The 14,382-nt window shown below is 37.7% G+C and overlaps 1 protein-coding gene across 2 annotated transcripts in view; it reads right to left on the reverse strand.

Annotated features, from left to right (window-relative positions):
• Window positions 1–522: 522 nt before the first annotated feature.
• LOC131067765 (protein LPA3) overlaps window positions 523–14,382 on the reverse strand; it is a 268,122-nt gene continuing 254,262 nt past the window's right edge. For both annotated transcript variants that reach the window (XM_058002908.2, XM_058002918.2), the window contains exon 12: window positions 523–832. In XM_058002908.2, coding sequence (XP_057858891.1) covers window positions 773–832 — 60 coding nt within the window. In that variant the 3' untranslated portion in view covers window positions 523–772. The remainder of the gene's footprint in view (window positions 833–14,382) is intronic.

Here is a 14,382-nt window from a genome sequence, read left to right on the forward strand (position 1 = left end):
AAAAAGATTAATAGTATTTTTTGGTAAAAAAATTATCAATTTTGATTTATTAATTAATTTTTTTATTAATAACTCGTGAAAGAAAATCTATGCCTATGACAAGAACTAATAAACATTAATTACTTGGCAGATAAATTTAACTATTTCACTATTTCAACTTGTTTTTGAAAATAAGTCAATATAATTCTAATTATTTAGTAAACAATCTATACTTTTGGAATTCAATAATTTCTAGAACTCAAAAATATATTCTTATTAATCTTGCAAACTAAATTTAACTTTTATTTATATATTTATAATAAATAAATTTAATTATTTTTTTTTCCTTAAAATTAAATTATTTTTGCAAATTATAATACAAAATACTTTAAAAATTATTTTTCAATAAATTTAACTAATATTATTTGTCTTTTAAAAATAATTTTAACTACAACTAATTATTTGAAATTAACCATTTAACTAATTTTAAATACTTACAAGTTACAACTACTTGTATGTTAAAATAAAAAATAAACTCTCATATATACATATAGATAGATATATCACCTTTTATTATCACCACTCAACTTGTCCATAAACGTATAATTCTTAGAACCCAAGATTTACATCATAGCCCCCAAAAGAGAAAAAGGAATAAGACCAAGCAAAACAAACCTTGGTGGACTATTGCAATAATCATACACAAAATTCATCATTTGTTTCGAAACATGTATCTTAGCAAAATTAAATAACAATAATCATTAACTAAACTCAATAAAGAAAATATACAATTTTAGCTCCTCCAAGCTGCAGAATACTCTAAATCAACATCCTCCTCCCACCAAGTAGATGTCTGCATTGAAAGTGTGAAAAAAACACATAAGACATCCCATTTATTTCTCAAAATTCTATTACTCTAAAAAGAAGTCAGGGTCATGAATTGGTATAGCACAAACATTTCAGAACTTTGGGAGATGTGTCCATTATTCAATTGTGAGCCTCGTGAATTAAACTTGTAACAGAATCATAAAGTTTCAATCCTTAGAAGACATTTATTCCAAATAGATATACAATATAGCAATTCAATTTTCAAAGTTAGCTAAGAGCCTAATACAGCTAACGTAGAGAATTAAGTTACTTTTCGAAGTGTTGGCTTGGCTTCTGTCATACAAATTCACTTTGTTTGGCTAATTCTCTTCAAGGATTCTTCTAAGCTTTCACTCGATATTAATCATATTCTCAATGCTTTGTATCATACTTCTTTGTAAAAGAGATGATGTACTGCCTTGTGGATGCTTATATTTTAGAAGGAAAATAATGTTTTCTTATATGGGGTAGAGCACAATCAGCCTAGATTAATTAAACATGCTGAGTTGGTAGTTGAGAATGGTAAATTATATAGTGTACTTTCAAAATTTGAATATGATGGATAGGTAATATTTAATTTGATAATCAAAGAATGATGCAAAATGGATAAGATTTTGGAGTGTGTCTAATGTGAGGCATTGGAAACACTACCTCTATGTTGGTGAAATTTGCCCTAGATATCTGCCCTATAGAAGGACAAGCTCATGGGTATTGGATGAATTAGCATCCAAAGATCTGTACCTATGCTCTACATTCATTTTGGCAATTTGTAGAGTTCTGTCCTACAAGTTTACCTAATTTACAGTTTTCCACACTGCATTTTCTGGAAGTTTGGGCTGCCACTGTTGTTATATACCTTTGTTAAGCAGTTGTACAACTGAGCTGTGAGGGCACTGCATCTTGATCATCATCTTGAAATTTGAAAAGTATTGAAAACAGCAGCCAAGCTCCTAAGATGCACATTCTTTATTCTTTTTATTGCACCAAATCGAAATGTATTGCTATTGATTGCTCTCTAAAATGATTGAACACTTGATTGCACTTGGTAATGAAAGATGATTAGAGTGTATGCATTGAATGTTTGTAAATACTAGCTAATAACATTGTATTTAATCAACTCAAGGTAGAAGGTGATGAGGGTCAGTTGACCAAATTTGAACTTAAAAAATATAAATTGGAAAAGAACATTCATGACCACAGACTTGTTGTAATGTCCCCAATCCTACAACCTTAAGTTATAGACAAAATTTTAAACATGTTCTATAGTGGCCCCAACTAGGAAATTTTGTATATTTTCTGATTTCTGATGCAAAACACAAACTAGGACAGCAAAATCAAAATGAAAGTAATCACAGGAAATGTATTGTCAGAAACCCTCTATGCCTGGAGAACTTCAACTTCACCCAATCTAGCAAGATTCACTTATAGATGACAAATAACCCAAATGAAAAATGCTGGTTAAGATCTGATTTGAAGCAGACAACCAGCTTAACACTATTTCAGATGTAATTACACTTGATCTGAATAGTCAAAGCTCTAAAATATTAAATATCAACGCTGCTATGAATGAATTAACATTCAAATGCCAACAAAAATTCAAAAAAGGAACCCTAGGTATCAAACTTGCATGGATTTGAGTTAAACACCGATTAATCACCTCCAAAATGCTTTTATTAGAATGCAAAAAGCTGCAGCAACTTACAATAGCTGATATGCACAATTTTCAAACTTATAACATTTGAATTTTGGCCCAGAATAATGAATGTACAACTGCCACATGATGTAGCTACCTTGAAGGATGAATATTCAGCAAGTTTGGCAGCTGGAAATTTTATTTATGTCATCTAACAAATCCATTTTGGTAGGATGACCAAGAGCTTTGCATCTAACATCAGCTGACCACTATAGTATGCATGTGAGGATAGACAACACAATGAGCCTATGCAATGAAGGAGAGCGTTTGGTGCAAAAAGATCTTGCATTCAACAAAGTTATATGAGGCTTTGGGCAAAAGGAATGCTGCGCCAATGAGAAAAGGGAGCATGTGATTCCATAGCCAACCAACACACAAAATGGGCATGCACAAATTAAGTTTGCACATAGGGAACTACAACACATTTTTTGAAATATCCCCACAATTTTTTTTTTTTGAAATTTAGTAGTTTACAACACAAGAAGGACCCGTTAGGGTTAGCAATGAAAATACAATAATTCTGAAAACTGCAACCCTTCCACTTTCTAATCACCAAGTGCCCAATCTGGGAAGGTGAGAGCATACAATGTTGAGAGGATCGTTAGTTGCAAAATACTAATAATTATTGCAATACTTGGACGGCAAGCCAGCCCCTTCTACTTATATAATGGGTGATGGAAATTCTGAAACTTCCTGGCGGAAAACCAGCCAGGAAAAAACAAAAATTGAAACAACAATCACTCTACCGCTTATGCAACAGGAGGACTGGAAATAAAGATTACTATCAACTCCACCGCTTATTCAGAGGGAGGACAACATTACAAACAAAGATAGGTAGTATGGCCAGCCTCTTCCACTTATGCAGTGGGGGATACAAGTAAATTGCAGCAAAGGGATTGATCAATACTATTGAAACAATCTTACAATAATGAATCCCGCAACTTGTGTCAGAACAAGAGAATTATCAACTCTAATGGAAGGAAAGTTCTACTAGAGATTACAATGGATAACACTGAAATTGCAACCCAGATACACACTTAATCAAAACCGAAATGAAACTATCAGCAACACCAAAAACAAACCAGCAACAATGAAATGCACACAACTCACTCAAAACTCCACCAAACAACTCCAAACCGGCGGCAAATGAATTTTAGAGGATAGGCGATCAGACCCCCAACTCAACAACTGTTAAGTTTTAGTGATCAGATTAGATAGAAATAGTTCAAACACAAATGCACATAATTTACCCTGGGAAAACCTTCCTCTTGAAGGTGAAAAACCCAACAATTAATCTCTTGTAATGTATTAGCAAAATGTCTTTACAAATGCTTCACACTTTGAAGCTATACAATGAGAAGATTCACTCTAGAATCAATCACTACAATATAGGTTTGATATGAAGATCACAACTTGTTGAATAAGAGACTCAATATGCTGAATACAATACACAATTTGCTGGAGTATGTATTCTTCAATATGCTGTAGATGATTATAAACGAACTACTGAAGATGGTCTTGCTGGAGATATACACGATCTACTAGAATATGAATCACTAGAGGAGAAAATATGAATCTGCTGAAGGTAATGATAATTTTATCTGTAAAGATGAATGATTCGATGCTTATGATGAGAGATGAACCTGATCTTTATACCCATGCATAGATGTCACCAACCAACACGTCTCCTTCAACAAGTTGTCTTTACATTGACCAACACACCTCTTCATAAGGAGCGGTTATATTCTAACCAACACGTCTATGGTTAGATAATGATTACATCATTATTACTTATAATTAACACGTCTTATAGACCAGGGGTGGCGGGTTTAGATATAAGTGCAAATATGAATTACAAAATCGATAATCATTAGAATTAAATCGCACATATTAAATGTGTAAGGCTGATAGGCCATTCACACATTTGCATTTTCTATGTCGGCTAGAAGGATCCGACCATAGCTATCACATTAACACTCCCTCTTAGCTAGGGAGGAATCCTTCTCGATCACTGAGTCACATAGTGACATCCACCACGGCTACTCCCAGAGGGTGGGTCCATCATGGTTACTTCGATGTATGGAAATGCAAATGAACACAAGTACTCATCACAGAGTCACTCAAAGTGATGACGTTCACCATGGCTACTCCCAGAGGGTGAATAAACACAAGTGCTGAGTCATGGAGTCTCTCACATGACATCCACCATGGCTACTCCCAGAGGATGGATCCACCATACCTACTTGCAGAGGGTGGAACAAGGGCTTTCACCTCAAACTTCTCTCTCACAGAGAAGAATGCATTAACAAGGGTTTGCACCTCAAACTTCTCTCACAGAGAAGAATGCATTAAAATACATCTCAAGAAATCACTGATGCTGAGACTCCCTCTCAGCAAGGGCTTCATTCTCCACAACTCCAAGCTTGTCTCGAAAATGCACAAACTTCACTTTGGCGAGAGGCTTGGTGAGAATGTCAGTCGTTTGTTCCTCAGTACAAATGTATCTCAACTGAATAGCATTCCTTTGTACCATATCTCTGATGTAGTGGTACTAGATCTCAACATGCTTTGTTTTGTCATGGAACACTGGATTGACCGAAAGCTTCACACAACTTTGGTTATCACAATGAATAGTAGTAGGCTCCAACGATTGTCCAAACAATCTTGCAAGGAGCTTCCAAAGCCACACTACTTCATGAGTTGCCACACATGCGGCAATGTATTCTACCTTTGCGGTGCTCAGTGCCACTAAAGACTGCTTTCAGCTACACTAGGAAATCATAGCAGATCCCAAATTGAAGCAACAACCAGAGGTGCTCTTCCGATCGGTAAAACTCCCTGCCCAATTAGAATCAGAATAGCCTTCTAAATTCAAGTACACACTGGAAGAATATTTCAAGCCATATCCAATTGTGCCATGCAAGTATCTCAAGATATGCTTGGTTGCAACTAGATGTATCTGTCTTGGTTCACACATGAACTGACTAAGTGCACTCACTGTATAACAAATATTTGGTCTAGTGTTGACTAGATACATCAAGGATCCAATCAACTACCTGTACATGGTAGGATCCACAAGATCTAAACTAGCTGCAACTTCCCTCAATTTCTTCAAGTTAGTTTCCATCGGTGTAGACATAGACTTACAATCTAAAATTCCAAATCTCTTCAAGATGTCAATGGTGCATTTTCCTTGACTTAGGATGATCTCATTAGGCCTCTACCATACTTCCAAACCTAGAAAGAAATGGATGAGTCCTAGGTAATTCATCTCAAATTCTGAAATCAACTCCTTGCATCTTAGGATGAGATGATCTTCCTTGGTAAAATATATGTCATCAACATATAGTACCAAGATCAACATTTCACCATTGAATACCTTGAAGTAAAGATTTGGATCAGCATCATTCTTGCAGAAACCCAAACCCACTAAGTATCTGTCAATTCTTTTATACCATGCACGAGGAGCCTGCTTAAGGCCATATAAAGCTTTCTTCAATTTGCATACATGAGACTCTTTCCCATGAACCACGAAACCCTCAGGTTGCTCAATGTAGACCTCTTCCTCAATCGCACCATTGAGAAAAGCTGTCTTCACATCCATTTGATGTAACTTCCATCCCCTAGTTGCTGCAATGGCAACGATGGTCCTGATGGAAGTATAGCGAGCAACAGAAGCAAAAGTTTCTTCATAGTCTATTCCCTCTTTTTGAGAGAAACCACGAACCACAAATCTAGCCTTGTACATCTCCATGCTTCCATCAGCTACATGCTTAATCTTGTACAACCACTTGGAAGATACAAAGGACTTCCCCTCAGGTCTAGGAACAAATCCCACACATCATTCTTGATAATGGATTGATACTCTTCATCCATTGCATCTTTCCATGGTTCAGTCTCAATAAGATTACACATCAATGCAACATAGCTAGAGAATCTCTGTGGTCTTTTACTTTCTCTGAATGTGCCTCTAGGAGCTGCAAACTATTTTGCCTCCTACATAGTGTTTCTTGCCCAAAGAGGTCTCTTTCGGCTCACAATAATATCTCTAGGCCCATTAGTAGGATCCAAAGGTTCAATTGGATCATCATCTACTACATGTTCAGTGGACTCCCTCTGAATCTCAAGAGTATGATCAATGCCCATGTCTTGAGGAGTCTCATGATTTTCATCATCCATCTCCATGCGAGACCCCTTTGATTTTTTGAATGCAACATCTTCCTCAAATGTGACATCTCTGCTCACTTCTATTTGCTTCTGACCAAAAATGTTAATTCGGTAGGCTTTGGAGGTTTCACTGTAGCTCACAAATATTCCTCTCTTGCCAGAAGGTTCCAATTTGGTCCTCTTGTCCTTGGGAATATGGACATACACTGGACAACCAAAGATTCTCAGGTGGCTTACATCAGGCTTAATCCCTGAAAAGGCTTCTTCTGGAGTCATATTCTGCAATATCCGGTGAGGACATCTATTTTGAACATACACTGCTGGTCTAGAAACTTCAGCCCATAGAAAAGTTTGAAGATCTTGGTCATGAATCATGGCTTTTGCAGCTTCAATAATGGATCTATTCTTTCTTTCTGCAACCCCATTTTGTTGAGGGTTGTAAGGAACACAAAACTCCCTCTTGATCCCTGCCTCAATACAAAAATCATGAAAGCTACCTGAGGTGTACTCACCTCCATTATAAGACCTTAAAACTTTAATTCTCTTTCCAGATAAATTTTCTACTAGAGTCTTAAACTCTTTAAATCTACCTAGGACTTCATCAGACTCTTTAGACCTTAAGAAATAAATCCAAGTCTTCCTAGAGTAGTCATCTATGAAAGTTACATAATACAAAAATCCGCTTAGGGATGTGTTGATGTGTTTTTCATGCACATGCGAACACAGAATAAAATACCTAGGTATCTTATCCTCTTTTGAACAAAGTTTCCCCGAATGCTGAAGATTTCGCCTAAGGTCATTCGAGAAGACTCCAAGGTTCTTATATATAGGGTCTCTACGTGTGGATAAGCTCTTATGGTGTGATGTGATTATGTTGGAATCACAAGGGGACTTACATTCGAATGCCTGAGCGTCCGATCTGTTGGAACGCGAGTCCTATCTACTGGCTGGAAGATAAAGAAACATCAAAAGATACAGGGCTCAGAAAGTCTACTCTAAGACCTAGAATGAGAGAAGATGGATGAATGACTAGTTGGAGTCCTACCGGGCTCGGTCTCACCATCAGGTTGAACAATCCGACACCAACTCAGTGCGATCTTCTAAGGGATGCTTCAAATATATTCAAATCATCACTGTCAAACACTGATCACCATTCAAGCTAATGCATGACCAATAGACATGTAACGACTCGAGATTAAGCTCATTCAATGCCAGTTGACCACATAGGGAGCACTTACAATCAACAAGGGGTTAGTGGTTTGGACTAGGTGGATTCCACGCGAGTGCATTCAATAACTTCCTTCATTCAATCTAATTAACCACCATCTAAAATGAAGATTCAACAAGAGACCATGCATATTGCAAAGTAACGACACATTTCACCATAACTTCAATGAAAATGGAGTTCATTTACAATCAAAGCAACAATTTCTTGCCTTCTCTTCCTAATCTACTCTAATTGATATTCTATTCACTATTCTAGCTACTAACTCTTAGCTATTCTAACCTCTATTAACCAACTATTAACCTTTACAAATGAAGAGCCAAAACTTTATATAGGGAGCTCTTTACAATTTGATGGCTCTGATTGATTTACGATCAATGGCTAGGATTACAAGATGAAAAAATTAGGGTTTGTTATAACAAACTCCTTTAGCCAATGAGAAAATTACATTCAATATTTGAGAACCAATAGGAAACAGGGTAGGTGCCTCGAAGTTTGTGCCATCACTGGTGAGTCAGGTACATTGAATCTGGACATGCTGAGGTGGACCTGTCTGACTGGAGGAATAGTGACTGGGATGCCACCTTGTCTGGCATTTGTGCCTTGGTTAGTCTTCTTCTGTCCTTGGTGTACTTAATGGATGATGTACCCCCTTTACTCCCATGTGTTTGATGAAGCCTCCTTCTTGATTTTGCATTATGGTGATAGGAAGTCATGGTCAAGTCACCTTCTTTAGTAGCTCTCTTTGTCTTGAAGTGTTATAAGATCCTTCGTCTGATATCTTGTGGATTCTCCATGTGGTAGGATGAAGATATTTGAGGATGGTTAGTTTTACTATTTGAACACTTGAAGTCTTCCAACATTTTAGAAGCACCTTGAGTCCTCCATGCTTTTGAGGTGTCCTTGATGATGATGGAACTTGAATAGGTCTTCCTTTTCTTGGCCTAATCCTCTTCCATCTTGATTTTATTAATTTGCAAAACAAACAAAGGATGATTAAGTATACATGATATATTCATTCTAACATGATATTTCTCACCTTAAATCATCAACAAGAGGGCATTGGAATGAAATTCGCTCAAGATCCTTTCCAGGGACAGGCCCTATAGTGAAATTCGCTTTGGACACTTTGGAAGGGTGAAGAGTGAAATTGGACAAAGTTGCTCAATTAGAGCAAGATCAAATCATTTGCCTCCAAAATTGTTTAAGAATGGGTTCAGCTCAAAGACCTAGTCAAAACATTAGACCTCCTAGGAATTTCACTCTGGACCCTTTGGAAGGGTTAGGAGCGAAATTAGCATTTTAGCTCAATTTTCACAATTTCTTTGTCTCAAATCACTTTTCAAAGGCAAGCACATATCAAAGCCTTCCCAACTATACCTTAGAAGTCAAAATCTTGGTCATAACAAGGAGCAAATAGGGGTTATGGGAAATTTTGCTCTGGACCCTTTGGAAGGGTCAGGAGCGAAATTTAACATGTTAGTCTCTCCGTCAAGATTCATATATGGAATATGACATTTCCTTATATCTTTCTTCTTCCTTATACTTTAAGTTATATTCCATATATATTGTCAGGATGTTTCAGAGTGGTTTCGGACCTCCAGGAGTTATAATGCAAAATCTAGTTTTTGGAGGATTCTTCAATTTTCCAGACTTGTCAAATTTCAGGATCAGGATGACATTCTAGACAATGCTAGATTTAAGGACATTTGAGGATCAGGATGACATTCCAGACTTCTTAAGGCAAATTCACTTTGTCCTTGATGTAAGGGATGGGACCTAGGAAGACATTATGCATTCAACCAAGGTTTGATTTAGCAACTTGAAGTGCGATCAGATAGTACACAAAAAAACCCCTAGGAATGATCTAAATAACCCCTAATCACTCAATTGACCTGACCTCTTGAGGAGATCCACCTGACTCAATCCCTTCAATGCAAAGGCTAAGACACTAAAACGACTAACAACAAAACCAAAAGGGCTAAGCCCAGAAAGCAAAAAGTGGGGGTCCCCATTTGCAATGGGGCGATGTGTGAAAACGTCACAACAGGATGGAATTGACATTGGACCACATAAATCTGAATGTACAAGATCTAGAATTTCTTTAGACCTACTTTCACTACTATGAAATGGACTCTTAGTGTTTTTACCCATAGCACAACCTTTACAAGTACCATCACGTACATGATTAAGTTTAGGAATACCTGTGACCATCTTCTCTAGTGATGGAAGAGCCCTAAAATGTAGATGCCCAAGTCTTCTATGCCATAGTTCACTGGAACTGGAAGAGTCATGAAGAAGAGCTTGAACTGGAAGAGTGGAGAGCTTATACAGACTCTCATGTCGATTACCGATCACACGAGCAGTTTTGATGCTGAAGTTCTTTGGCCATGCAAGAACTCTCCCTTCTAAAAATGCAATTTGATAGCCCTTATCTTCCAAGGCTGAAATAGACACAAGATTTCTCTTGATTCCCGACACGAATAAAACATCACTTAGATGAAGAGAGACTCCAGATTCTAGGTTGAGTGATGTAGCACCAAACCCTCTCATTGAATAGCGTGCATCATCTCCAATGATCACTTGGAGATTAGAATCCTCCACCAAATCTGAAAGATGCTCCTGATAGCCGATGATGTGTCTAGAGGCTCCACTATCAATTAGCCAGGTATCACTATCCATAGGAACATTGCTTGATAATGCTGATACGAAGAGGAATCCATTGGAGTTATCTTCAGCTTCCTTCTGAGTGGAGACTTCATTAATGTTTGCCCCTTGTTGCTTAGGTCTCATCAAACAATCCCTTGCATAGTGATCAAATTTGTCACACCTAAAGCACTGAATGCGAGAGAGATCTATCTTCTTCTTCTTTGAATAAAGTGCGAAATCTGATTTCTGATCTCTGTTCCTTTTGAAGTTGCCCTTCTTCCAATTCCTTCCTTTCTTAGTAGATTGGGTGGCAAAAACACGAGTGTCTTCATTTTGAGAACTTTTGACAATTCCCCTAGCTGCCAATCTTGATTCTTCTTGAATGCAATTTGCTTGAAGTCGATCAAACTTAGGTAGCTTGGATCTTCCACTTATACTCTGAATAAATGGCTCCCATGAATAAGGAAGGCCATTTAATGCCAACATAACAAGGTCTTTATCAATCACTTGGTCTAGCTTAGTTGATCCCTTAGTTCTGAAATCTTCATGAAGAATGACATAACAGATTCTCCTTTCGCCATTTTTACTTGATGAAGTTGTTGCCTCAACACAAGAGCCCTACTTGTGTTGTTAATCTCTTATAGACCTTCCAAGGTCTTGAACATGTCTCTCGCAGTTGTCATCTTGGAGATGATAGGCACTAAGTGATCCCTCACGGAGTCGATTAATATCTTCTTTGCTTTTATGGCATTCTTCTTGAATTGAAGCTTCTCCTCTTGATCTTCTGGCTCTGTTAAATCAGTTTCCTCCACAAACTGAAGAAGATCATTTTCTTCAAGTGCAATAAGCACTCTAAACTTCCATGAGGTGAAGTTTGATGCGCCTTCAAGCCTATCCTCAACTTTAAGGTCGTTCACCATTTTCGAGGCTTTGAAGTTTCTTCTTGAAAGTGAAAGAGGAGAGAAAACATCGCAATTGAAGGGAAATCTGATCACGATTTTTCTTTATTGTGGCTCTGATACCATGTTAAGTTTTAGTGATCAGATTAGATAGAGATAGTTCAAACACAAATGCACAAAATTTACCCTGGGAAAACCTTCCTCTTGAAGGTGAAAAACCCAACAATTAATCTCTTGTAATGTATTAGCAAAATGTCTTTACAAATGCTTCACACTTTGAAGCTATACAATGAGAAGATTCAGTCTAGAATCAATCACTACAATATAGGTTTGATATGAAGATCACAGCTTGTTGAATAAGAGACTCAATATGCTGAATACAATACACAATTCACTGGAGTATGTATTCTTCAATATGCTGTAGATGATCATCAACGAATTGCTGAAGATGGTCTTGCTAGAGATATACATGATCTGCTAGAATATGAATCGCCGAAGGAGAAAATATGAATCTGCTGAAGGTAATGATAATTTGATCTGTAGAGATGAATGATTCGATGCTTATGATGAGAGATGAACCCGATCTTTATACCCATGCATAGATGTCACCAACTAACACGTCTCCTTCAACAAGTCGGCTTTACATTGACCAACACACCTCTTCATAAGGAGCGGTTATATTCTAACCAACACGTCTATAGTTAGATAATGATTACATCATTATTACTTATAATTAACATGTCTTATAGACCAAGGGTGGCGGGTTTAGATATAAGTGCAAATATGAATTACCAAATCAAAAATCATTAGAATTAAATCGCACATATTAAATGTGTAAGGCCGATAGGCCATTCACACATTTGCATTTGCTATGTCGGCCAGAAGGATCTGACCATAGCTATCACATTAACAACCCCATCATATCACTACTGAAAATGTTGCACGCTGCCCTAGGGCTGGCTGGAAATGCACGACCAACAGGGAAGTTTGATTAGCCATAGCTATCACATTAACAACCCCATCAAATCACCAATGAAAATGTTGCACGCTACCCTAGGGCAGGCTGGAAATGTAAGGCCAACAGGGAAGTTTGATTAGCAAGAGAAAAATGCACACCAAACCACTTGTCACGAGCCTCTAGATGATGAATCGCCCAGCAGAGAGGCTTCCAGTGAGCTATTACCCAAAAACAAATAGTCACTCGAGCAGGAAGATATGACTGAAAATCACCAATAGCCACCCCAAAAATGAGCAAACTGGAAACACACCCAACACACCAAAACTGAAAATCTCTCAATCTCTTCTATCAACACAATCTATCTCTCTGGATGAAAGATAGTCACAAATAATCAGCTAGGTACTGTCTTTCAAGCACGAAACTGATTGTTCCTAGAAAGCTCTCAACTTCAAAGCTCAATTCTAGCACCATTTCGACAGCATACCATTATCATTCATCAAACATTCCCCAAATGAGAGCTCAACACTCTTATTTATAGATTTTGGAGGCTCAAATTCAAATTCACATGGCGCCCAAATTCACCTTTTTTCACTTGCATTTCATTTCATGACCCCTCAAGGCTTGGCGTCCCCTCTTCAACCCTCCTAGTCGAACTTTTCCAAGGTCATGTTATAACATAAAAACATCATAAAGCGTGAAATATTTTTCATTCTTGGTGCCACCTAACTTAGGAAATAAAATGAGACTTAGGATAAAAAAAAATATATTTCCCTTCCTAAGTCATTCCTCCACAAAAATTAAATATTAAAACCTTGGGCTAAGGTAATAATATATAATAAATCACCTTTAATTCAACAATTGATTAATGTCAAATTGAGCTGGAAACTAAAGTACTGAAACCATTAAAACTGAACTGGGTTGGAGCTCTACACTGAATTTCTAAGAATAGCACTACCTGATATAGCACTTACTAAAAATAGTAAGTCTTGAAAACAACTCCAAAAATATTGCTCTTCAAACCTTGTGGATGAGCTCAGAAAACCCAAAAACCTGACGACTGCCATCAAGTTACTAAAAATAGTAAGTTCAGAATATTTCCTCGAACAACATGCATGTCACACCTTTGCGAAACTCTCGGAAAACCCAGAAGGAATCTATAGTCTGAATTGTAGAATTCCAACTAGTCCATCATCAAACAACACACGCAGATCTCCACAAAAGTTGGAAACCCTAATTTCTGCTTCCAGTTAGCCTACGGGTATCCGGAATAGGCTAATGGCCAACTGAACTTCTCATCACTGAGAAGGGGACATTGTAGTCCACCCTTCCCAAGATTGCTTGCCCACAATTAATCGCAAGCCAGGATGCTATAGAATCTCCTCACTCTCCCAAGTGGCATCCTTCGCAGGTAAGTTCTTCCACTTCACTAAATACTCCTTGATTGTCCTTCTCAAGGAGTGTTCCCTGAAATCAATGATCTCTTCTGGAATTAACACCAATTGTCCTTCCTCATCCAAGGGAGGCAAATCTGAAGAGACCACAACATTATGCCCAAGTGACTTCTTGAGGCGAGACACGCAGAAGACATTATGCACTTTACTACTTGCTGGTAGCTCCAACTCATAAGCCACAACACCGACCCTTCTGATGACTCTAAATGGCCCATAGAAACGCGGCTTGAGCTTCTTTGCTCCACTCTTCTTGAGAGTGGACTGTCTAAAAGGCTGAAGTCTAAGATAGATCATGTCTCCAACCTCGAATGAGTGCTCTACACGCTGTTGATCAGTGTACATCTTCTGCTGATTCTGCACAATCTGGAGGTTGTTCTTCAAAGCCTTCAAAATATCTTGACACCATTGCACCATGTCCCTCGCTTGAGGGGTTTTGCTATCACCAAACATCAAATCAGCAAAGCTGGGAGCCTCGTAACCATACAGTGCCATGA

This window comes from Cryptomeria japonica, chromosome 5 (assembly GCF_030272615.1).
Source record: "Cryptomeria japonica chromosome 5, Sugi_1.0, whole genome shotgun sequence".
Taxonomy (NCBI): domain Eukaryota; kingdom Viridiplantae; phylum Streptophyta; class Pinopsida; order Cupressales; family Cupressaceae; genus Cryptomeria; species Cryptomeria japonica.